The following is a 26,128-nucleotide window of genomic DNA, read 5'->3' as shown; positions in this document are numbered from 1 at the left end:
GAAACCAGGGCTATTCAAATACAAGCAAATCCCTACAGCCACCAGTAGGCGGCGGTGTTGCCGTGTGAACCACTCGAAGTCACGGTCGGAGAGAAAGCGTTTTGGCAGTCCGTCCTGAACGAGCGCAGCCGTCCGTCGGGAGGGTCTCGGTGTCTTTTTGTCCATCTCAGCCCGGCCGGACCGATCATATCTCCCGTCTGCTCCACCGTGCGCCCGTTTGCGACGTTTCCTCCCCCAGAGGAACATGGAGACTGGACAGCCCCCAAGCTAACCAGCTAACCTAGCTCACCCGCCAGCCAGCCGCTGAACGACGCCGGAGTGGGAGATGTGTTAGCTGGCTGGGTGGGTGGCCAACTCCAGCTAACTCCATTATTTGTTTTTGTAGATTTCCGACCGACTGCGATCTGTTAGTATCAAAAACAACATGCGCTGTACATCGGTGTTGTTGTGAGCGTATATACGCTGCCTAGCAGCGGGAACTACGCTGACCAAGCCAGGGCGCTCGTTACTCTCTTGAAGTGTGATTAAGCTACTCGGATAAAAACGCCAACTTTAGCGTTTTAAACTGTCGCTTGAGACGCTGGCCTAACCTGCCGAAAGCAGAGGTTAGTCTTTAGTCGGCCCCGTTGTCGTTTTTAAAGGCTGTGTTTGTGTCGTAGTTGATGCTAGCCGGGCTAACTGACTGAGCCGCTGCTCCTCGGCCCCTCGGACACTGGCGGCTTTTTCGTTTCCCCCCAGCAGGTTTGACGCGCCCCCGGTCCTGTGCTGGCTCCCCCGGGCTCTGCGGCACAACAGCAAGTTTCCTGTCGCTGCCGGAGAGCTCCGGTCGGTCGGTCGGCCGAGTCGAGCTGTTGGCACCATGCAGACGTTTCTGAAAGGCCGGCGTGTGGGCTACTGGCTCAGCGAGAAGAAGATGAAGAAGCTCAATTTCCTGGCCTTCGCTGACCTGTGCAGGTAAGCGCTGGACACGCACACGACGTCCCGACTATCCCTGTCACACACCTGAGGCTGCTAACCTGTTGCTTGGCTTGCTTATGAGATGTGGTCATACAGTGCATCAGTAACTGTCTCAGTGTAGAGATCGAGGCAGGTGACATGTTGCCAACCTTTTCATTAATGCACACAGCCCAGCAGTTCGTGGTCATATTCCAGCTTGTCCTAACCTAATGTCCACAGTCGGCTCTAATTTGGCAAAAATGCAGTTCATCTTCACAGGACAGTAATGCGCATGGGGGAACTGTTCTGAAAGAGAGCCTGGTTTGGGGTAAAGGGAAGAAAGCTAGAAGGGGTTACAGATCTAATACACAGTGTTGGTTTAGATGTATTGTGTTGTTAAATAGTATAATTTCCATTGTAAAGGTACTGTGTATGTGCTGTTAGCTTAGGAAGGTATTTTATTTACTTAGTGCAGCAGTAAAGATCAGGTCTTTTATGTATTGGTTGATTAATGTAATTATTGCTGGTGTTATCGTCTCTTAACTGAAACAACAATGTATTCTTCAAATACACCTTGCTTGAACTTGGTCACGTAAGTCATTCATGATTCTAGTTCCTAGATACTCTCTGTGGTTGGGCCATAAAATGTCATTGTAGCCAACAAGTGCACCTGTAACCGCTTCACTGTGTTTTGTCCCCAACAGAACGCCTTATTTCATATTGATCCATGTGCTGGGATCCTCGGTGCTGTGCTGTCACGTCTCGCTCTCGGTTCTCTGTGACTGCAGAATAAGACATTGGCTTATTCATCACAGAGGAACCCCGAGCCGTTAGTCAGCATTTGGACACGGAGAGGCTAGGGAACCAAGCATGGCGAAATATAAGTGAACTTAGCAAAGCATGGTGGAGAGAAGGTTTAAGGCAGAAGTGTTGTATTTCTGTGACCGGTGAAACCCAAACAGACACACACACACACACACAAAAAAAAACCCAACAGTCACTGGCATGACGAAAGAGCACGCAAACCCATAATAGCAGAAGGCGAGGTGAGGAAGGCCCCTGTAACTTGTGCCTGGAGGCAAGTTGGTGAGTTGCATCTTCTCTCATGTCGCTTGCCACGCTGTATCCGTCTCCAGCTGAACAGAGAGTTATGTAATTTGTAGAGGTGGCATTGCATCACGTTTCCTTAGTTGCCTCAGAAACAGAAGTGTGTGTGTGTGTGTGTGTGTGTGTGTGTGTGTGTGTGTGTGTGAGTGTGTGTGTGAGTGTTTGTGTGAGTGTGTGTGTGAGTGTGTGTGTGAGTGTGTGTGTGAGTGTGTGTGTGTGTGTGTGTGTGTGTGTGTGTGTGTGTGTGTGTGTGTGTGTGTAGAAGGAGGAAAAGGAAGGACAAGCATGTGATCGCTGGGTGCTGAGCGCATGTCCGTTGTTGGGGTCGGTGTGCGTGTCTATACTGTTAACCTGCTCTGATCAGAGCACCTTGGAAAATGGCAGAGTGCAGAATAGTGGGCTCTTGGTTAACCACATCTTTGCTGCTTCTGTCCTTGTAATCGTTTTGGGTTTATCCAAAGAATGAAGTGAAATGAGGTATATGAGTAGAGTGGAAAAAAGTAGTTCACAGCGGAACATGCATTTCCCCTTTTCTTTTAGCTATTTTTATGGCTTTTAGAGTCCATATTGAAATTTGAAAAAGTCAACCCAGTGCATTCTGTTAATCATTATTGGTTGTGCATCTTTCAGTAGCCAGACATGTCTCAAAACATTTCTTTTAACCATGGATCACTATTCCTTGTCCTAAAGACCTGCTGAAACCCCAGCAAGCGCTTAAAGAATAAACGGCTTATAAAGGACGGGCAGAGGCACGTCGCTCCCATCACACTTCCAGACGGAGCGGCGGAGATCAGAGCCGGTAGCCAGTAGTGGAACGACCTCTTGGTTTTAAACTGAGCGTTCCTGCCGTGGGTTTTCAGCGACTCAGGAGGCCAACGTCACCAGATGACCGCCAGCTTGTTTCCTTCATCAGCTCCTGTCTCCCATAGTTACAGCGTATTTATGGCTGAATCTCTAGAAAGACGTCGGCGTAAAGGCTCCTGTGCTTTAGGCGGCTTCACTCATAGCCCCTTTTCACAGAAGTAGCCGTCTTTTGAAATATTTCTGTCTGTTTTCTGTGCCATGATGTAGTTACCCATCAACATGACTAAGCAACAGTTGTTGTGGACCTATTAAAACCAGCTGTTAATGGTTAGAACGGCTTACCTCTGTAGTTCTTCTGTACTTTGTAGTTACGTTTGTCGTAAGCTGTTCATAACAGAACTGTTGGATTTGGTATTCAGAAGACCCTGTAGTCTGTGTGGATGTCTGTCTGATGCTGCCGGTTTCACTGTGTCTGTGGGTGGCTCACAAAGCTCTGCGATTTTTCCTAGCTCAGGTTAAAACTGTTTTGGGGGATAAAGCGACAATCTCCTCATAATGTCCCTGACCAAACCGCTTTAACGCTCTGCAGGCACGGTGAGTTAGGACACCCGTGTCTATGGGTGCCCAAGAAATTTACTTTCATCTCTATTTATAATAAGGCCTCAGATTTAGAATAGTATCACTGTAGTTATCATCATCCATCATCATCTTCATCTATGGTGGCCTTAGCAGTGCTTTACCCAGGAATATCACCCAGTGGGCCAGCAAAATTCTTATCTGCAATATTATTTGGCATTGCCTTCAAACTAAGGACAAAAACACCCCCAGATTTAGTCAGGGCTTTTAACCCAGTGGCCAGTCCTAACTGTTGAATCTTTCTTGTTGAGGTCACTTTAGTATTATCTACAAAGAACAGAGTTTGTTCCAAGCAAATGAAGCTGAAAAGGCTGAAAGCTGAAAGTATTCCTTCACTTCTTGTGTTTAAACTCCACTCTGTCCTGAGGCCTTCACGTGAAGACGCTTCTAATCTCTGCTGACACATTAGGTTGACGTTCAGGCTGTGGTGGACTGACCCTGAATGTTTCCTCTCTTCCTTTCTTCCTCGCTCTCTCCCTCTCTGTTGCTCTTTTTCTTTCTTACATTCTATCGTTCTATCGTTTTCTTCTTTCCTTTCTTCCTGTATGCTCTCACACCGCACATACTGAACTGTAAAACATAGCCCAGCCCAGTGACTGTTTTTGGCAGTTTGCTTGTAGCCAGGCAACCAGCAAAGCATGGTAACGAAACGACACAAGAGTCGTGCAATGTGTGTTTTGTGGTAACCGTGAATATGCGTGTGCGCACGTATGCTGCTGCTGTCCTACACAGCTGTTGCTCTGGTCGGGGTATGCCTGGAATCCCTGATGAAGCAAGACGTAAACTCCCAGCGAGTACGTGGGGTCTTGTGTTCAGTTGCTTGACTGTACGGTGGGCAAGTTGGGAAGTAACGTCACTGTCTGGACCCAGTGCATTTGTTTTATTCCCTTGGAATAAAATAAAAATGTTTTTCTCGCAATGCAGCGTCGAACCCTAATTATGAAAGACAGCTGTTTTAGTTGTATGGTAATCCAGTAATTTAAATATTTTTTGGTTTGAATTGATCTCTGAGAGTAGACCTCTGAATTGATCTCTGAGACTTGTTTTGTGAAAATGCTGTTTATTAATCTAGTCACTAATATCTGGCATATTGGCGGTGTGCCAGGCACCTCGCCCAAGGGACGCACCCACCATCACTCACACACACACTCTCTCTCTCTCTCACACACACTCTCTCTCACACACACACACACTCTCTCTTTCACACACACCTGCCCTGCTCCCAGTCATCTGCTGCACCAATGCTGTTATTGCCCTCTTCTTTCTTCCTCTATTTCAAGCCCACATGAACACTTGTCGAGTTGAACCGTTACCCCACCGCGTCTCCTGCCGTTGCTGCCGCCCTCCCTCCCTCCCTCTCTCTCCCTCCCTCCTTCTCTCTCTCTCTCTCTCCCTCTCTCTCTCTCTTTTTCCTTTTCTAATCAGCTCGCCCTTGCGCTCCTTTGTTTGTATTTACGACGCTACATTCTAGCACGCGCGTCTAGCTCCTCCCTGCCCGCGTCACGCGTACCAAACTGGTCCATGCTTATTGTGTTAGAATGGCAATCAGTAGTCATTCAGCAATTAACTAACCTGATTCGGCCGAGGATCAAATTTCGCTTGCAATATTGAGCTCGTGCTCACCCCCACCCCTATGCATAGGCAAACCAGTTGAAAGTCGGGGCGCATTTGCCATTGATTTCCTAATAGGTGTGCATGCTGTTTTCCACAGCTAAAAACAAAAATACAGGTATGCCTGTATGACATCCAGTTCGCACGCGTTAAAATCCAACAGCGACCACGTTGCTTTTCATCAATGGAACGCGTTTTTCGTACTGTTTTGCAGTGCAGTCCACACTTAAGAAGCTGACAGGTGTGAATGCAGCACGCATCCCTGTGACACGCTCTGTATCTGATAATAATCACAAATGACTCATTACTCTCCATTTCAGAGTGGAGTGGCAACACGTCAGCAGACAGCAGCGCGAGGGGCTTTCCAAAAATGCCGTGTGCGCTGGGAAAGGAGCAGGCTTGCATTAATCGTGACCATTAGACGTTAAACCGATGAGCTCGGCGGGGTGTAGATCAGTAGGCTACACTCCACAGCATGCCAGCCCGTTCCATCGCGAAAGGTGTGGCCTCGAGCCCAGAGGGAACTCCAGTGGTGTGCGCGTTATTCCTGCGTGACTGGGTGAAATGCAATACTTACTGGGATATCGGTCAGATGCCTGGATTGTGTTTCAAATTGGCAAGAGAAACTCGTTTCGTTTAGAAAAGCCATGTCACCACGATTGAGCTGAAGCAAAATGGGCTAGTAGGCCTGAATGTTTGTTTTGAACTAGTAAACATTCTTCTGGCTGTTGGGTAAACGTTTAGTTTTTGGTTTTTTAAGCAGGTGCGTTGGACCTGGATGTCGTAGTGAGGAAGTCTGGAGCTTTGTGTGCACGCTGGCCACATGACGCGCTCGTGCTGGCGCTGGCACTTTGTTAATGTGTCCTCGCTTGTATCGTAGACCAAACAAGAACATCCAGCTTTCAACAGCGCACACATTTCTCATGTTTACGTCTCTTTCCACATGCTGAAGGAAAATAACTGTATCTGAGCAGCGTCCTTCGTATCTCTCTGGCACGTCACCTTGGCCAGCAGTGGAGTGACATAGAGAGACAGTTGACTGGGCTGCACCTGAATGAGATCTCCAAGCATGTGAACCATGTCTCCTAATTTGAAAGTCGGACCTTTTGACCAAAGATCTCCTCTTGCCCAGACTTGGGTCAGCTGAATTTCGGCCACAACTTGGGAATAAGCATGTGTATTTAAAAAAAAAAAAAAGAATCATTTTTTTGTCGGTCCACATCTGATCTACAGCGGTGCCTTCAGTGCTGATCCGTATCGAAATACCCGTTCAGTCATTGAGTGAAATTGGTGCGGACCCGTGCAGTGTGAAGGCGCTGTTCTGCCATGGTCTTGTTTTTTTAGCCTAGGGTCTGTCTTTCTGCCCTGCCCCACCCTGCTCGGAGTGAGAAGAGCGCTAATGCTTGCAAGCTGATGTTGAGTTTTGGCATGTCACATTGTCCATACAGCCTCTGATTTCAGACACACCTGAAACCTTTTGAGACACATGGCCCCTAGTTGGGTTAAAATGTCTTAGGTGCGCACACAGACAGGAAATGTACCTTTTTGATGTCTTTCTTTTGGTCTGCTTTGTCAGTGGAGGATCCGGAAAACCACATACTTACTCTGAAGTTGTGGCCCAGGATCAGCTGCCTGGAGTCTGCCCAGGCGGAGATGTCTTGGCAGTGCTTTGGGCTGCATGGCACAGTGTCGCATGTGGCTGTCAGGAAGGGTGGTGGTGTTGGTGAAGCCGACCTCGGTTCGTCCTCTGCAGTAACGTTTGTAGAAGGGCCTGAATACGGTGGAGACAAGCAGGGTGCGCGCGTGTGTTTTTTGTTTTTGACCTTAATAGTGTCCTTAAATGTGCTGATAACATGTGCGTGCCTTGGGTTATCTCCTTTCCCATATCTAGTAAAGGTTCCTTTCCTTGCTGTTTTGTTGCTAGGCAACACATTCCTTCCTTATTTATAGTTTTTACATTGGAAAAATGATCAGTTAAAAATGTTTGAATGTAGACATTTGTGGTGCAGCAAAAATAAATAAAATAAAAAATCATGGCATGAGTAGTAGCTCATTTAAAAAATGTTGCCAGTGAAATTTATTTTGAGTCGATTTGTTAGGTTCCAGTGTAGCTACAGCACTTTTTCATCAGAGGGAAAATGTTAGAAAAATGGCTGAGGCTACACCGTACAAACAGTACCACATGGAGGAAGCCTTCTCAACTCTCCCGTTCATTCCTAGAGGCCTTAGCCTGCCGCTAGCAAGAAGCAATACTTGGACTTTATATCTGATGGAGAATGAATCTGAAGAGTTATCGTGAGAGCCAAGGGATTCGCTTTGGAATTCTTTGGTAGTGATATAATTTTTATTAAAAATCTTTTTTTTCCTTCTTCACTAAAGCAAGCCTTGAGTGAAAAATGACCCAGGAACATGTTTGGACAGGAATGCACTACCACACTCGCCAGAAATCAGATTTATAAATTCTGAACACTATTTAAAAAAAAAAAAAATGTGCGGGCACATTTTGTTATCTGATGGTTGCACACGGTCCTCAAAACGTTCCTCTCTTACATGCTCTATGAAATCTGCTGTCAGACACGCGAGACGTGTGCAGTTGGCGGCCGACGTTCGGTACCCTACTTTGTGTCTGCAGTGGTTCTGTCATGTCAGGTGGATGCCGGGTTTTGATGAATTGAGATCTGCATTCATGGTTAGACCTTTGTTTTCTGTGCTTAATGCCAGTAACAAAAAGATAACGTGTAAGCCAGATGAAACCACGGAGTGTCCAGCCGGTGTCCCCACTAGCTAACCCCTGTTGCCATTTGTGTTCAGGTCTGACCGATTAATAAAATTGTCACCCAACAGTTTGTGCTGTTAGTTTGCCACCCAGTGTTGACCAGCTTTTGAAGAGAACGAGATCGAGTCATGGTTCCTCTCAAGGGTTCTTCCTCTAGTGCATTGGTTTTTCCTTCGGTTTGGTCATACGAGGCTCAGCCTGGGTTCTTTGTAAAGCTCATTTCTCTAAAGCTGCTTGCTCACACCTTTTGTATAAAGCACAAGACAAATAAATCAGAATTTGAATTATGAGCTATAAATTTCCCTACCTGTTAATATTGGTTGTTGTTTTGTGTGGTCATAACGCAGGCGCGTAGGTTTATTTGTATCAGTTAACCTTATTCTGAGACAGATAAGCCAACTGCTTGATGGCTTCCATGTGCAGTGTTCTGGTCAGACAAGGCCCCGTATTCATGAAGCAAATTGTTAGCACCCGTTTGTGCCCAGCGGTACAAGACCATATCGCATTCCTGAATATGGTTTCTTATATAACAGTTAAAGTGACATTACTGGTGCTTTATTAGCAGGAATTCCTGTAAAGCTGGAGAATTCCAATAACGCTGGAATTCTAATGTTATTGGATTTTATAGATCACATGTATACCATATCCTATATAAACCATGTGCAAAGGTATGTGTACACCTGACCTTCACACCTGTATGAGCGTGCTGGACATCCCATTCCAAAATCCAAAGGCACTGGATTGGGTTTGCGGTCGGGGCTCTGTGTAGACTACCAGAGTTCCAAAAGGGAACCACAAACCCATTAAACCATGTCTTTATGGACCCTGCTTTGTGCACAGGGAAACAGACATGCTGGAACAGGAAAAGACCTTCCCAGACTGTTGCCGTAAAGCTGCAAGCATGTAGTTGCATGTGAAATGTCTTTGCATGCTGTAGCGTAGCGTTACTCTTCACAGGGACTGAGCGGAGTAGTCCGAACCCTTTATCCATGATCCATGATCCCCACCAAACATTACTGTTGGCACTACGTATTGAGTAGCATTCTCCTGGCATTCTCAAAACTCAGAGGTGTCAGTCAGACTTCCACATACTGAAGCGTGATTTATCAGTCCAGGGTCCAGTCCAGCTGATGTGTGGCATTACGCAGCGGTCTCGGGCTGACATGCAGCGTGCAGTTCTTGTGCTGATGTTGCTTCCTGAGGTAGTTTTTTAAACGTGCTTCAGCACTCACCAGCTCCACTCTACCAGTTTGCATTGTCTACTGCTTCGGGGTCGAGCTGTTTTTACTTCTAGACGCTTCCATTTTATATTAATAGCGCTTGCAGTTAACCAGGACAGATTTAGTGGGGCAGAAATGTCACCAACTGGCTTGTGCCAAAGGTGTTATGCTCTGACAGTGCCATAGTTTGTCATTTATATGTAGTGGGTTTCAAAGAAACTGGTGCCAAAATGTCCAGATACACGTTAAGCATAGCCTTGAGCTAAAAGATAGAGCCATCTCTTCATTTCTTATTGTGTACTCGTTGATTTGGTGACACGCCACTGAATGAGACTGTAGATTATCATTATGGTGAACTTGGTTAAGGTCTAAATTTGGATGGTGTACTAATAGTCACAATATTTCAAAATGGTAAAAACCTCTAGAATAAGTTGCAGCATATGAGGATAACAAGGCGTGCGTGTGTAGTAATGTTTATCTTTTCTCTTTTAGGAAAAGAGGGATCGACGTGGTTCAGGTAAGAATGCATTTACAAAGCATCTACATACTTTTCCAATAGCAAAGGGATGCGTTAAATGTGCACCCGGATCTGTGAAATAGTTTTTGCTCCTCTTTCCAACAGCACTCGTGGTATCCAGCTTTACTTTGCTGGAAGCCAAAATATTGTTCCGTGGATGAATATTGAAATGCCCTCAAAAAAAAAGGGTTAAATGCCAGACATTTCGCAGATCTAGATGTCATTGTGTAGGTTTGACCACAGCTGTCTCTGAGATGCTCCACAGACGCAGCTCTTCGCCAGCTGGGCTACAGTATAAGCGCCGTCAATCATCTGGCCTTGGACCCTTGGCCTAGACTGTGTGCTTGGAGCCATCTAATCTCAGCCATGGAAAACAGAGAAAGATCAGAGTCTTTAAATTTTGCACAGCATAACAAGGATTGCCCTATATAAGTCTTAATCACTGTCATTTCTGCTGTTGCTAAGTGTGTTTTTTGGACATTTACTCCCTTGGTAGAGGAAGGGGTGGCATATTTTTTTGGACATTTACTTACAACCCCTTCCCTCTACCAGGTGTGTGTGTTTTATATTGTCTCACCTGGGCGAGGAAGGGGTTAGTGTGTTTTTTATATTGTCTCACCTGGGCGAGGAAGGGGTTAGTGTGTTTTTTATATTGTCTCACCTGGGCGAGGAAGGGGTTAGTGTGTTTTTTATATTGTCTCACCTGGGCGAGGAAGGGGTTAGTGTGTTTTTTATATTGTCTCACCTGGGCGAGGAAGGGGTTAGTGTGTTTTTTATATTGTCTCACCTGGGCGAGGAAGGGGTTAGTGTGTTTTTTATATTGTCTCACCTGGGCGAGGAAGGGGTTAGTGTGTTTTTTATATTGTCTCACCTGGGCGAGGAAGGGGTTAGTGTGTGTTTTATATTGTCTCACCTGGGCGAGGAAGGGGTTAGTGTGTGTTTTATATTGTCTCACCTGGGCGAGGAAGGGGTTAGTGTGTTTTTTATATTGTCTCACCTGGGCGAGGAAGGGGTTAGTGTGTTTTTTATATTGTCTCACCTGGGCGAGGAAGGGGTTAGTGTGTGTTTTATATTGTCTCACCTGGGCGAGGAAGGGGTTAGTGTGTGTTTTATATTGTCTCACCTGGGCGAGGAAGGGGTTAGTGTGTTTTTTATATTGTCTCACCTGGGCGAGGAAGGGGTTAGTGTGTGTTTTATATTGTCTCAGCTGGGCGAGGAAGGGGTTAGTGTGTGTTTTATATTGTCTCACCTGGGCGAGGAAGGGGTTAGTGTGTGTTTTATATTGTCTCACCTGGGCGAGGAAGGGGTTAGTGTGTTTTTTATATTGTCTCACCTGGGCGAGGAAGGGGTTAGTGTGTTTTTTATATTGTCTCATCTGGGCGAGGAAGGGGTTAGTGTGTTTTTTTGGAAATTGACTCATCTTGGAGAGAAAGGGGTTAGTGTGTGTGTTGATATTTTGGGTGCACAGTGTGGATATCTTAAAAACTTACCCTCTCCAACTTGGGCAGACAAACTTCTATTTTTATGGGAGGAACACACTAAAAATACTGAACACACTAGCTATTACACTAGGCTCCATTTGCTATCATGATTGTCTCATCCTTGATATTTCTTTCCCCATATCACTTGATTTTCCACATGGCCTTGTGTGGTAGAACCCCACACGACCCACCTAGCACTTCGGTTCTGACTACAGATTCACTCAGCTGGACCCAACAGTCGGTGTGATCTTACCCCTGTTCGTTCTTCTTCTCTCCTTCTAGTTTTCTGACTCTTTTCTTCCTGATTGACTGACTCTTCTTTCCTACTTTGTGAGCTGCTGCTCACTACACTGTTGTAGAAAGATGAGCTCATCGTTTCATGGAAACCCACAGGAAGTCGGTGGCTCTTTGTTTAGGGTTTCTGTCGCTTGTGGTCGCGCTGACAGTTTTTTCATTACTCACTCTCAGTGGACACAAGTTATTCAGTTAGGGTTTCTCAAGCTCTCAGCTGAGATTCCAACAACTCGCACATCATCGTCCTGTTAAGCTGTGTCTGTAGATAGTCAAGCCCTCCGAACACTGAAGATTATTGTTATTCATAATATGGCCTCATAAAATATGAACACAGGCACAGAGTTTGTCAATATTTTATGAAGGAAAACATGAAAGTCCAGTGACATCATCACCGGAGGGGAGTTTTCGCCTCTCTCTCTCTCCCTCTCTGCCAGTGTTATTTTGGGTTTCAGCACCTACCACCTCTCGCTCCTGAGACTGTTGAACAGAACAGCCTGTGCAGTGAGAGGAAGCTTTGCTCTGTGGATTGCGCGGACGTGCTCCGAGGTTACCGTAGTGGTCATAGTTCTGGTATTAAGAAAAGCTTTGCTTGTTTTTATACGGCTGCTCGGCTCGATTTGCGTTTCGGGACATCAGGGTTTGAAACCCAATCATGTTGTCATCTCGATCCTCCTGTAGTGGAATGACTAATTTCTACCTGAATTCATTTCAGGGCTCTTTGCGGCCATTGCTTCGTCTTTGCCCCTTTTCCCTGAGAAGGATGGAATGACTCATCAAAGAGCACAGACTCGTTCACGCATGAGCGACACTGGCCTCTACTTGGGAGACTTGTTTAATGAGCAGTGCTTGACATTATGGGGGCTATCTGAACACTCCAGGAGAATGAGAGAGCACTAAAACAGTGCATATTGGTGCAGTTTTAGGGTCAATTATGTTCTGCTTGTTCTGGTTTAAAAATGAACACGGACGGACACTGCGGAGCTCTGCTCAGGTGTGGCCCAGCCACACGTGCCTCCCCTGAGAAGCAGACGGCCGCATGTTGGTGTTCTGTGTCTCCATGCTGGGTCAGGTTGCCCCAAGTATCGTGTACTTGATGAATAAAGCATCAGTGTGAGCTAGCAGGCCTGGCAGCAGCAGGAAGGTCCCCTACATGTGTAACGACCAGGCTATAGGCCATGTGACAAGACGTCGCAATTAAAACTCACGCGCACTTGAAACAGCCTTTGGCTGAGACGTGCTGAACAATATCCATATTCCCCAGGTACCACGCGGCCAAAAGAAGCCCTGTTTAGGTCCCGCGTTCTGCGCGAAGGTGTTGTGTACGATACCATCCTCCGATGGAAGCGATGGGGCTACAGCTCACCAGAGACCCAGTCACCTGGTTCTCATGTCAGCAAAGCTCCAGCAGTGCAGTGCAGGCTCTTTTGGAGGGACCGTTTCTGAACTGTAAATATTATTGCTGGATCACTGTTACCCTCTTCACAGAGCCCATGTGGATTCTTAGAGTGGTGTTTTATAAAAGGGGTCACAAAAATGACTGTACATGAGTGTTTTCAGTTGCCAGTTGGTATGTGTTGGTGTGCAGCCAAATAATAAGCATATAATCTGTCTTAGTTCTTAACAAGGAAGAAAGTTTAAACCTTAATGTCACCGAAACTCATCATAGTGATGCTTCCCATTTTAGCTTATCTTAAAATGTTGCTTTTTGATTAGAGGCATGTTTACATTTGACTAAGCAGTTGATTTAATAGCTTGGGAATTTTTTTGTATTTACATAGCATTACTGTTCAGACTGTGTCAAATCCATATGTCATTTTCCCTGAGCACCTCCTGGTCAATGAGTGACTAAACTCCACTATTGAAATCTCAGGGGAATGCAAGTGAAATTGCATCCCTTTTATGTGTGCAAGAGGGTGTGTGTGTGTGTGAGTCAGTGAGTGATTCATTCATTCATTCATTCATTCATTCATTTTCCTGAGCAACTCTGCATAATTGACCAGTGTGCACTTCGTCTGTCTATAGCCTCAACCATCTAATGTCCTGTGGCCTGTATTCATGTCATCTACACATACAGCACAGTCAGTATGCCAATGCTATCTGCTTCGCTAACATAGCAACAGATCTAAACACACTAATACAAACAGCATGGATTACTATAGAATGGGAAACATGCTTAACTATGCACTCCATTTGCAAATAGCCACATGTCACGGTATTAGCCTGTTAGCAGCCCGGCTACCACTGCTCACAACGTCTCCCTCTTCACCTCCAGCTGGACCTGAGCCAGGCCCTGGAGGAGCAGGGCCCACTGGACGTCATCATCCACAAACTGACGGACCTGATCCTGGAGGCGGACCAGAACGACAGCCAGGCCCAGCTGCTGGTGCAGGGCGTACAGGTGGGAGCCGGACGCCGTGGTGCTGCTCACAGCGGTAATGGTGGAAGTCTTTGGCTAGCAACGGGAAAAGGTGTTTGGGTTTACTCTGGGTCGTGTGGTGACTAACTCGTCCGCTCAGAACGGAGATCCGGAACATTCTTTGTCGTGTGCTGTGCATATCTGACATCTTTTAAAGAAGCGCAGGGTTCTTCTGTTTGGTGGAGACTTGTTCCAGAAGATGTGTCTCCAGACTTGAGGCAAGCGTAAAAAGAGGGGAAGAAACCGCGTGGCACTGGCCCCAACTACTAGTGCAGGAAGCCACAGTTTGGATTCGGAAAAGAAAATTTGGCTTAGATCAGAATTAAATGGAAAAAAATTTGGCTTGGAATTAAAGCCCAGCTCTTCTGTGGCCCTGCTGTCTCAGACGTCTTTTAAATTAAAGTCTTGGGCAATTCCTAAAATAAACAGGAAATATAAAACCACATATTGCTGTGTGAGGTGATGGTAGGACTCTTCTGCTGGACAAACGAGGTGTTGTCATTCAGAATCGCCACACTATGAATGTCTGGCTTTACCACACACCCCATCCAGAGGTGTCTGTAGCATCACACGTGTGCTTAAGGACAGTGTGTCTTATGAGACAGGTCGGTATCGATGTTATATTGACGTTTAACAGGAATATTCCTTGCTGTTTTTAAACCTCTTTCACATTGTCTACAGCGTCCCATCCCGACTACGGCATAGCATGCCGGGCCAGACACCGACCTCTGTCCTGAAAAACGGGTCAGTCTGACCCCACTGAGCGATTAGAACGCGGGTTTGTGGCTTTTTTTTTTTTTGGCAGCAGGAGGGATACCTTACATAAGACATTCCTGTGTTTGATCTGTGCTGGCAAAAACACATGTTCCTCCCTGGTCGGTGATGCCCTGCTGACACGGCAGACAGACGTGTGCACATGCAGTGGCTCTAGGGAGAACAGCAACAAGAAAAAAGTGTGCGCGCGCGCGAAAGGGCCTTTTGTACGGGTTGTGCTAAATTGTGCTCATGTGGACCGGTCTGATAGCGACGTGTGCTGAGGCGCGAGGAAGAGAGAATTAGACGAAGTGTGAAGACAGTTTGAACTGAGCAGTGCAGCCAAACCCCACTGGCAAGCCAGGAAAGGAAACCGAGGAGAAGAATGTGATGAGGAGGATGATAAAGACGACTCGAGTCAGATGTCTGAGAAGAAGAGTTTGTAGTGTATAAATTATCTGAGAGCATTATGTGAGCGAGAAAGTGAGGAAACTGGGAGTGTGTTATGTAAAAGGGAGAATGACACACACACACCTGACGCAGTGCAGTGCTGTCACGTGTGTGTGCACGTGTGCCTAGTCCAAACTGTGCTTGGGATGACCGTCTTGGACGTAGGAACGTATAACCCTCGCTCGTAGACAGTTCTGGAGGACTGTGCGTGACCTTTATTCTGCGTTTGCGCTGTTGTAGTTCCGTCGGCTCTGTAAGGGCCGAGCGGAGATCTGTGGCCCGCCAGCAGCCCCTAGTCCCTTCCTGTCAGAGCTGTGACCTTTTGCTGTGGACCTGCAGGACTACATAGATGCGCACCCGGAGACCATCGTGCTGGATCCTCTCCCAGCCATCAGAACTCTGCTGGACCGATGCAAGTCCTATCAGCTTGTCCACCGAATAGAGAGCTGCATGCAAGGTATGTGTGTGTGTGTGTGTCTGTCTGTGTTGTGTAATATAAATAATTTCATTGTATTATTATTCTATTTTTTAGAGATAAGACATGAAATCTGAATCTTTAGAAGTTTATTTGTTCTGGAAAGAGTTTTCAGAACTTTAATAATGAATGCAAGCTTCACTTGTGAGCCGTAAACAGAAGATGGGGAAACATTTAGAAAAGCTGAGGCAGATGTTAAATATGAGCGCTGTCACCATACCTATACTGGAGCATGACTCAAAGCCATGTACGCATGTGTCTGAGTCTCAAAGGCTTGCAACAAAAACATTTTACAGAATGAGGACACCCTGCTCTTACACAGACCGCTGCGCTGTGGGTGTGGGTGTGTGTGGGTGTTTGTGTCTATATTTGTCAGGGTGTGCTTTTTTTTGTGTGTGTTTTGGTTTTTTTTGGGGTGCACCCAGACATGACAGATGGTTATGTAACCAAATCATCTGTAAGCCCTTCAGTCTCTGCTCTCTTCCATTTATGCCTCCCCATAATTCATACATTATATAACGTAATTGGCTTCTGTGTGCCTTTACATAGCTGGGACAGACCCACGGTGTAAGATAACAATAGCCTGGAGGTTAATGGTCGAGGGAAATAAGTTGTAACTGTCTGATGGTACAAACCAGACAAGCTACAGACTGCAGTGTCTGCAGTGTTACTGTGGGGCCCCGCACAAGTAAGTGTTACAAAATACTTTTGTCATAAAAAAAGAAAAAGGCATTTATTTGCAAATAGTGGAATAAGGTTTTTAATGTGGCTCAGAGTAAAACAGCGTCTTCATATCTGCACCTGGAAATAAATGTCTTGTCATGGAACGAATATTGAAAACATTATTCATCAGTGATTTCAGACTGAGGGGCTGCTGGACTACAGAGAAATATAAAAGGTACATTAATAAGGAAGTTTGCTTTTAACAGTGATGGCTGTTTGTTTGAGAAACTAGTAGTACAGGACCCAGTCCACCAGTCCCTGTAAAGACCTAAAGACCACTTTGAGAGACAACCATACAGCTAAGGGCAGATTACAAGCATTTCAGAGTCAGGAGTCTTGCTCTTTAAAATCTAGTCAGTTTGGGCCTGTGCAAATGCGTGCATGCGTGACTGCACAGGCGGAGTGTTTAGTGGTGAAACATGGAAGCCCATTTGAGACTTGACCAGATACAAACACAATCCACCATTACCTCAGAATGGAGAATGCCTGTGCTTGTTGCCTTCGTACACACACACACACACACACACACACACACACACACACACACACACACACACGCTGGACTTGTCACGCCAGCTGTGTCACAATGAGAGGCTCTTTGCTGTGATTAGTGGCACTCCACAGAGAGAGGGGAAAAAGAGAGAGGGAGAAAGGGCGTGGGAGGAATGGAGAGAGGGAGAGAGAGAGAGGGAGAGAAGGAGAGAGGGATGGGGTGGGGGAGCTTAGTCCACCTCCACGTGACTCAATCTCACCTCTGTTCTCTCTGCCTAAACGTCGTCCATTCCTGCCCCCTGCCCGACCTCTGGAGCATCACTCAGCCTTCTGGAAGGCTTTCTCCTCTTGTGTTTGTCGTTCCCGTGCCGGGCTCCCGCGGCCTGTGCAGACGGCAGAGGGAGGGAAGCTTTAAAAGGCCAGGCCTCGTGCTCGGATGTTGTCAGCATCCAGATCCCTCGCTTCTGTTCAGCAGAGAACTATGCATGAACACATGAATTTATAGAGGTCACATTTCACAGAAAGAAAGTACTATTACTAATTATTATTATAAATGAATAAAGTGCAATTTAAAATTCATAAATCGGCCGTTTCTAAGCATGTAAACTAAAGCTAAGGGATGCTCTGTGTTCATGTGAGATCTCTGCCAGTAGTGGATGTGGTGGATGTGTCAGTGGAAGCAGCCAGTTCCATTGGCTAGTTCCCTTCATTCACATCTCAGGGGCTTAACCGTTCAAGCTTTGAACATGCGGGCTAGTTTACTTGCTTTGAATAATTAGGTTTCATTGTAATGCATGTGGAATGTAAGCTAAACTGAATTCTCCATCCGTTTATTTACAAGGTATTTTTGTTTATGGCATGAATAAATGATTTTGCATCTAGCGTTTACGATGTGTCATTTTCTGCATAAAATACTGTCCAGGATTTCTCTCTGTGGAGGGTCTGTTTATATGGTGCGTTCCTGTAACTTGCGCGTTTTGATAGCGTTGGTTTGGCACTTGCTTATACAGTGTTCTCGCTTAACTTTATCGCCCTGTAACTTGCTAAAAGATTTGCCTTTTTTTCATTTTTGCTTTGTTCATCCTCGTTGTGCAGCAAAATGTACCTCTGAGTAGACTAGGTGCATATTAGGCACTCAGCGCCTTAAAGGTCAGAGGTTGTATTAAGACGGCCATCCAAGCCTGGACTTTTGCAGGCTTGAGTAGACTCAGGGCTCCCCCCAGAGCGTCCGCCATCAACCAGCCTTCCCAAACATGCTGGAAACCTTCCACAAACGTCCCATAAACGTCTCCGCTGGCTCCTGCAGGTCTGCACAGCTCTGGAAGTGTTTAGACAGAGCCCAAGATTGATCCTGGACACTCACGGTTTGAGTCCCAAGCAGGAGGGCACGTTGACCTGCTCGCGGTGGCTTCCCTCATTCACTTTACTTTCATCCATGTATTTATAGCTTCAGTTTACCTCCAGTTGTACGATGGAATATCCATTTCCAGAGACTCCTCCTCTTAACAGTCATCAAATGTGCAAAATCTTGTAATAGAAGTTTTATCGTATTTAGGGTTGTTCGACACCCTTTAAATCGCTTTTATTGACTAACACATCAGGACTTTTATATATTTAGTGGTTTTGCTGTGCCGATGTTGGTAGAACGCTGGAATTTTAGACATTTTACCTTTTAAACAGCTGTTTTGAATTTCCTTTAAGAAGCAGGGTTCTGGGTCCTTAACGTAATACCGGGCTGTTGGGTAATGCCAGTAAATCTGTTATGTGTCTGAGTTACTTTACCAGAAGACACAACATTATTATAAGAAGCCCACACTAGACTATAAGAGCCAGTACCACCAGTACTTGCAAAACGTGTCCCTCTTTAAAAGAATAGTGTGTTATCGCTGCCCTTGGCTAGAATGAAAGGCTTTATGCAAGCTTCCTTTAACAGAGGCAGAGGATATATGTGTGAGCTCTGATAAGAACACTGCACTCCTTTCATGGTTTCAACACTACAGGATCTCTGGTGGGGTGGTGATACCATCACTTAGAAGTGTAGCAACCAGCTCAGCTGAACAGGAAGTGTGGGCTTGCCTTCTCTAGCCAGCTAACGTCAGGTTTAGTGCTGACCCCGACCCCTCCAATCTCCGCTGCCCGTCTTTCCACTCGGACCCTGTAATACGGATCCCTGTGCAAAGCGAGCTTCATGGAAGCGGTGCACAGCTGGTCCACCGCCGTCGGGACTCCGCGGAGAACAGCCATGCCGAGACCTCAGAGCTGTTGCATGCTCGGCTTACCAAACTCCAACAGGCTGGCAAGTCTCGACAAGCGGAGGTTGAAGGAATGCTTTGAGCAAAAGTCTCATTTGCATAGTTTTCCACTTACCCCAAATCCAGAGGATTAATTCAGGACGGCTTTATCGGTTTTCACTCTTGGTATTCTAGAGTTCTAGAGAATTCTAGAAGTATCGCGAGTTCACGGCCTGGGTAAAAACGGCGAGTAGTGAGACCAAGTGCTTCATTGTTAAACCAGATATCACATATTTTTGGCTTGTATTCTATGCACCTTTCCTTCTGTGTGACTCCTGGTGGTGATCTATTCTAAAGCTTTTTATATATTTAACAGGCCGTTTAGCCTGTGCAGCGCTTATATCGGTGTGATGAAACTGCTCCTTACCCAACACCTCTGCTGTGAGACTGCCAGCTCCCAAGACACTCAGCTTGTGTGTGTGAAGATATCCATGCCCTGTAACAAACACTGATAAACTTTCATGCTCTTTGGCACCGTAAGAGTGCTGTGTCGTCCTAGCGCTCCGATCGGACGTTTCGACGGCCCCAGGTCGTCAAAGGCAAGGCGGTTTTTCTCCTGGGACCGAACCCCTGGCTGCCGCTCATTCACAGATGTCCGCATTCCTGTTTTTCTGCCCGTGCTGGCCAGTGAGAGCGCGGCGTTGTCGGACAAAGCCTCGGACTGTTGGCTCGAGTTTCACCGGCGGCCAGCGGGCAGCTTGCACATAATGCAAGGGGCAGCCGCCTCCCCTGCCTGGCCCCTGTTTCTGTGGGGCCGGTGCAGATGGGGACCCGAACGAGACCAGCGAATGAGCAGCTTTTCAGAACAGGCTGCTGCTTGCTGGGTTATGGCGGGTGACAAGGGGCCACAGGTGTAACAGTACCACAGAATTAATGTGCTTCACACATCAGAAACTCACGATCAGTGTGATATCAGGACATTGAAGAGCTCGTCACTTAAGCTACATAATATTTAAGGTTCTCAACATCTGCTTCTTTCTCTGTTGCTTCATGTCTTCTTATCACCCCACTGTCTTTTTTCTCTCTCTCTCTCCCTCCCCCCCTTCTCTCCCCCCCCCCCCCCTCTCTCTCTCTCTCTAGATGAGAGGATCTGCTCTCCCCCATTCATGGTGCTGAACAGTGAGTGTGGGCCAGACACACTGGAACAGATCGCCCAGCATGGTCTTACATTCCCCTTCAGTAAGTCCCTCCTCTTCCTGTTGGGAAAAGCCAAAGGAAGTAAAACCCCATTATACCTTAATGCAGGCTTAGTCACCATTTTCCAAGTTGCATGTTGGTTATGGGGTTTCCTTCACTAGCAAAGGCTGAAAGAATGTGGCAGTGGGACGGATTCCCTGCGCTCCGGAGAACAGTTTAGCCTCAGGCTGCCTCACTAAGCTCCTTTTGGACGTTGCTGCAAGCAGCTGGAGAATATCTTGGTGTTTTTGGTAGTGAAGTCAGGCTCCTGGACTTTCTCCTGCCTCTTCTGTTATTGTTCGGAAGCTCACAGTGTCTTTCTTCGTCCCTCAGTTTGTAAAACGCGGGTGGCACACGGAACCAACTCCCATGAGGTACGACGGCATCACAGTTTACTCAGTATCTCTCTCATCTGTGTCCACTCACCACGGGTTGCCAAATATTTATGGTCTCACTCACCGACTCCTACCACGGGGGCCAAACGTAAACCTGACCGTGGCCGGTCGGCCTGTGCTGAGGGAGTTCACGTTCTGCTTGAATACTGAATATTCAGTAGCTTATGAATATTCTATTTTGTCTTAATGAATATTTTATTTTTGTTTGTCTGCTGCTTGTACTTTGCTGTATGGGCCCTCTGTTCTCGCTGTGCAGATGGCGATCATCTTTAGTGCCGAGGACCTGAAGGGCGTCAAGCCCCCGTGTGTGATCCAGAGCTTCATAAACCACAACGCTGTGCTCTACAAGGTGTTTGTGGTGGGCGAGTCCTACACCGTGGTGGAGAGACCGTCCCTCAAGAACTTCCCGTCAGGCCCAGCCGGTGAGTCCTCGGCGTTGCCCAGTGGTATGCGGTCTGCCGTTCTGCTCGTACACGGCACTTTGGAACCGCTGGTGCACAAGTGTGCAAAAGGGCCAGAAGTCTGGTTAGCTGCTGCTGGCATTCAGATGTGCCGTCTAGGTTTGCAAACCACAAAAATCACACTTCAGGCACAAATTTTGTACATTGTCCGCTGTCCGGAACTGTGTAGGGCGACAGGTTTTTGAAAGCTGATCTGGGAAATGTTTTAGTGAATGTGTTTTACCCTCAACTGAACAATCCAGCTTTCTGTAGCTTTTTGGGTTGTTTGTACTGTACACCAGCCATGGGATTGAGACAGGAGGCTGTGAAAATGGTATAATACAAAAAATCTATATTATTATTATTATTATTATCATCATCGTCGTCATCATTATCTCAATAGCAAGGCTATAGTTGTTAAGTTCAAAGAACTGCCCTGTACCGGCATTTTGGCAAGTACATTTCAAACATCACCATGAACTGGGGCTAGCAAGCCTGTTTTTACCATTTCCAGACGTTCTCCTGTTTGAGTCTCCCAGCAGTAATGGAAGTGTGGCTGGTGTTCTCTCGTTTCTACTCCGTCAACACGAGCCTTGCCTGAGTTCAGGAATCAGCCACCTGCCTTCTGCAGAGGACAGTCTATTTGCGTATGCTTTTGTACGCGCCATCATGCAAAGCAGCTGCAGACGAGTAGACGCGGTCGCTGTTGCGCAGACTTCTAGAGGTCAGCACGGTGCTAACTGTTCTGCGCCACGCTGTAGCTCAGGGACGAGGAAGAGAAAAACACCACTGAGCAGATAAATGAGTTGACTTTCTAAAGCGCCGTGCTTCTTTGGCATGCCAAGTATTGTACTCGGCTTTCCTGCTGTTCACAGGAGGTGTAAAGAATAAATTTGGTCAGTTAACAGTGGCTGGGAGTTTTGGCTTCAGTGATGCCTTCCTGTGATAAGAGATGCACACATGTGTTTGTAGAAAAAGTACGGCACTTTTGGATGTCGCTCTGGATAAGCGCGCCTGCCAAATGTTGTAAATGTATTAAAGCTAATAATTTGTTCTTTTTCTTGAGCAATGAAAGTGTTTTCAACATAAAAACTAAACATGAAAAGGTGTGTGTGTGTGTGTGTGTGTGTGTGTGTGTGTGTGTGTGTGTCTCTGCTTCATCACTGTGCCATAGAGTAGGCAGCAAAAGTTGAATTCAGATGGTTATGAGCAAGGACATGTCCATGTTTCCAGTCTTAATACAAAGCCTTTCTTAAATCTGTATGCATGTTGTTATACTTTCTAATCGACCTTCCATCGTTCTAGTGTCTGTATGCTTGCAAATACCAGCATCCTCTTGGCAAGGCCGCCTATCCTGTCTCTGTGTGTGCCCACCCACGCGATCCTGTCGCCCTCAGCTGTTAGCCTCTGCTGCCACCTTGTGGTCTTTCTGCAAACTTACACTCCCACTCACACCTGACATTCAGGGAAAGAGGCTTTCTTTGAGCATCCACTAATTCAGCCATGTCTGTCTTCTCTCAGAGAGAAAAGCTATTTTCTTCAACAGCCATAATGTGTCCAAGCCAGAATCATCGTCAGACCTTACCTCTGTAAGTCCCAGAGAAACTGCACTTAAAACAAGAAAGTAGAAAACAAATAAAGTAGATTGTGGTTATTTAGAGTTACTAAATTACTGAGGAAATAACACAATTTTTAAAGTGTAAGGTTTGTGTGTAGGCGATTCGAAATATCCCTTCCTGCTTCTGTTTTTACGTAGCGAGATAACGTAGAGGGCGTTTCCCAGCCACCTAGTGATGACGTCATCAGGAAGCTGTGTAGATCTCTGCGTCAGGCTTTGGGGGTTTCACTCTTCGGCATCGACATCATCATCAACAACCAGACGGGCCAACATGCGGTGATCGACATCAATGCATTCCCTGGTTTGTGCTTTTCACATTCACGTCGATTTTCAGGTGCAGGATTGGCGAGTAGTAGTGTATTTTAAACACTGCCTTGCTGTGTAGCATTTTTATTCGCAGGGATAATGCGAGCCTAACTCTGGCAGCGAATCTTAGGCACTCCTGGTGTTTAAGATAATTTGGAATGTTGGTGTTTTGTAATAGTTTTGGAATACTCCTGATGTGTTAAAGGTGTTTCCCAGTCACCCAGTGATGATGTCATCAGAGAACTGTCCATATCTCTGGGCCAGGATCTGAGCACGTCCTGTAATTTAGGCTGCGTCACAGCATTTAGCTTGAGCCCTGTCAGGTGTCCGTCCCAGCGCTGTACAGGGTGTGCCTGGACGCTAGCCCCAGTGTTCAGACATTCATACTGCCTGAACAAGCCGAGCCACTGCACTACAAATACACGCAACTCAGTCCATGGTGTTCATGAAGTGCGGATCTGACCACAGTGGCTGTTCTGAGTTCTTCGTGAACCATGTACTCCAAGTCCACATGTCACTGGGGAATCCATAATTAAAACCTGGCCTATTTTATCTGCACAATTGAAATGTCAAAATTGGCCAATTATTTATGTTTGTTTCATGTAGGTGTGTGCACTTCCACATGCACACGTCTTTTGAAGGCCCAAGTCACATTTTTCTTGATGGCTTTGTTTTTATCTGGTATTCCATCTTCAGCTGAATTGCTCTTTATATTCCGCACTCTCCAGACTTCTGAGTGACTGCCTCTTCTCCCCATCCGTCTCCAGGGTACGAGGGTGTTCCAGAGTTCTTCACTGACCTCCTCAACCACATCACCAGTGTCCTCCAAGGCCAGTCATCAACCGACTGCCCCGCCCTGCCGTCGGCTCCGCTCGCCTCCGGACAGCTAACGGCCCCGGGCTCGGGGGAGCGGAGCTGCACGCCTTCCCAGGAATGCTGCAGCGTGCGGGGGAAGGAGTGCGACAGTAGCAGCCCCTGGATCGTGGAGGGTGAGGGAGGTCTAAAGGGCCCGTGCCAGAGACTGGGGTGCAACCCAGCCATCTCCCCCAACTTCCAGCAGCACTGCGTGGCTTCCATAGCTACCAAGGCCTCCTCTCAGTGACGGGCCACACCTCAGCCACACCTTCTCCCAGCCTGCCCAAAAACAAATAGTGAGAAATAGTGAGAATGCCATGAATAATAATAATAATAATAATAATAATAACAAACAACAACAACAAATATTCATAATATGTCTGTAATCAGAAGTGAATCTTTTACAATATTTGTTATGATGGTGATGGATTCCTTATTCCTTTCCATATTTTTTTCTGTTTGTCTAATAACTCACAGTACTGTAATGTGGACTATTGAGAATTCAGCATTGATCAACTGATATGTGGTAATGTTTCATGCTCGTCTTCTTTCATTAGTGTTTTATTTTGAATCACTGTGGAGAACACGGTGATGAGTTAACACACTAGCCCTAACGGCGTTGCTGGCATTCGAGTGAAGGAAATGGCTTCCAAAGCTTTCCATGCATGTTGTGGGTTTTTTGTTGTTGTTTTGTTTGTTTGTTTGTTTTTTTTTGTGAGAAGGGACTTTATGCATTCACCTGCCAGTGGTCATATATACACACACATCCACCCTATATGTCATCCCTAGAACTGAAAAGATAATGGCTATTGCTCCAAGGTAAGTGTCAATTCTGCGTATGTGATGGTCTAAGAGATGTCACTGTGCAAGTCTGCCAGCTTGAAACTAAGAGCAAAACTTGATTCAGTTATTGTTGATAGTGTAATATTTATACTTTCATAAGACTTCAGTAAAACATTATGGCACTTGATGTTCTTTGCATGCATTTCCTTATTTTGTGTCGTGATGTGGTTGGTGAGGATGCAAAAGTAAATTCCAGGTAAATTTGCCATGTCAAGTGTCATTTAATGTTTTTGATGGTGTTATGAAAGGAGACAGATTTACAACAAAAGACAAAACAGCAATTTGTGCGCGCGCCTGCGTGTGTTTTCACTAGAAATTGTTGCATTCCTTGAATTAGTGTTTTAGGTATGATTTGATGAAATTGGAGAGTTTTGAATTGTAAATTTCTGTGAAACGGCATACTAATCGCACTCTTGATAATTAAGAAAGAATAATTGTTATATTATGACTATATATGGAGTCATTGTATTAGTTTTAAATTGCACAGGAAGAAGAAATTTTTTGAAAAATCTCACTTGAAGGCAGACGTTAAATGCCTGTAACTTAACCATTCCTGTTTTGGTTGGCGAGAATTAATTTTAATTTTATTCACATTTCTTACAATTCTGAAAAAGTTGGAAGTATCTCACTATAACTAAGAAAGCCGAATGATTTGAAGTGTCGTTTTTTGATTATTGGAAAGAGAGTTTGCATTCCAAAGGGCAACTCCTTTATCAGCACTAAATCAAGCATTTTTGATGAGCAGACACTATGTTGAAGTCTCAGGAGTGTGGGAGTACGTTTCTGAAACAATTCCTCACGTCTGTTGAAAATGTTTCTTTTCCTAGTTTACCTGAATCAAGGGCATTTCTTTTGTATTCATTGCAGTTTGAGAAATCACATGGATGTGCAGAATGTGCCATGTTTGGCTGAGATCTTTGTTTTGAACATTTAGATCATGTACTCATTTTTTGTTTATTTGGTTGATTCTTACATGTTTTTTAGTTACTATCTTAGTACATATTGCAATATTGGTGTTGTGTAGCCAAGATGAAATATGTCTAAAACCAGTTTAATTTCTCCATGTTTTTGGATTATAAAAATAACAAAATATAGTGAAATTCTAAATTTATTTTGAATTATGTTCACTTTAACAAAAGTAAGGTTCTCGGTTTAGTATGTAAACTCAGTGTGGACATTTAGGTATGTATCCATTGTTGTTCATGTTATTTTTATGATGCGCAGTTTGATCTGTGAAAGAGATTAAACTGGAGCAGGCAACAGTGTTTTTGTTAAATTAGACAGTTTCTACAGTAAAAGGTTTTTCTTGTCTGCAGATGCCGCTGAAACTAATGGCAATGTTGATTGTGCGCAGTTTTCACTCACTTCCCTTCTCACCTGCAGACCTTGTTTGGGCCGTAGAGACGTGGATGTAATGCTGTGGCTTCTGAGCTTTGTGTTTGAGAGGAACTGTGGTATTTCCACAGAGAGCAGTTTGGAAGGAATAAAGATTCCCTGTGTTCTTTTCTCCCTA

General features: G+C 45.7%; 1 protein-coding gene across 4 annotated transcripts; it reads left to right on the top strand.

Moving 5' to 3' along the window:
• The first annotated feature begins 104 nt into the window (after positions 1–104).
• Positions 105–26,128, top strand: itpk1b (inositol-tetrakisphosphate 1-kinase b). Of its 4 annotated transcripts, none has more exons than XM_035532565.2 (11): positions 105–342; positions 742–954; positions 9,583–9,607; positions 13,655–13,780; positions 15,341–15,458; positions 20,063–20,161; positions 20,492–20,532; positions 20,810–20,975; positions 22,515–22,582; positions 22,750–22,912; positions 23,685–26,128. In XM_035532565.2, exons 2-11 carry the CDS (start codon positions 860–862, stop codon positions 24,017–24,019), a joined length of 1,236 nt encoding a protein of 411 aa, XP_035388458.1. In that variant the 5' UTR covers positions 105–342; positions 742–859; the 3' UTR covers positions 24,020–26,128. The 4 variants fall into 4 exon arrangements, with proteins under 4 accessions (XP_035388458.1, XP_035388456.1, XP_035388457.1 ...); XM_035532563.2 differs by having other exon boundaries at positions 105–605; XM_035532564.2 differs by having other exon boundaries at positions 105–605; positions 739–954.

This window comes from Electrophorus electricus, chromosome 10 (assembly GCF_041902795.1).
Source record: "Electrophorus electricus isolate QZ-2024a chromosome 10, ASM4190279v1, whole genome shotgun sequence".
NCBI classification, from domain to species: domain Eukaryota; kingdom Metazoa; phylum Chordata; class Actinopteri; order Gymnotiformes; family Gymnotidae; genus Electrophorus; species Electrophorus electricus.
Note: the sequence above shows the minus strand (reverse complement) of the source record. Positions and strands in the feature narration are given on the sequence as shown.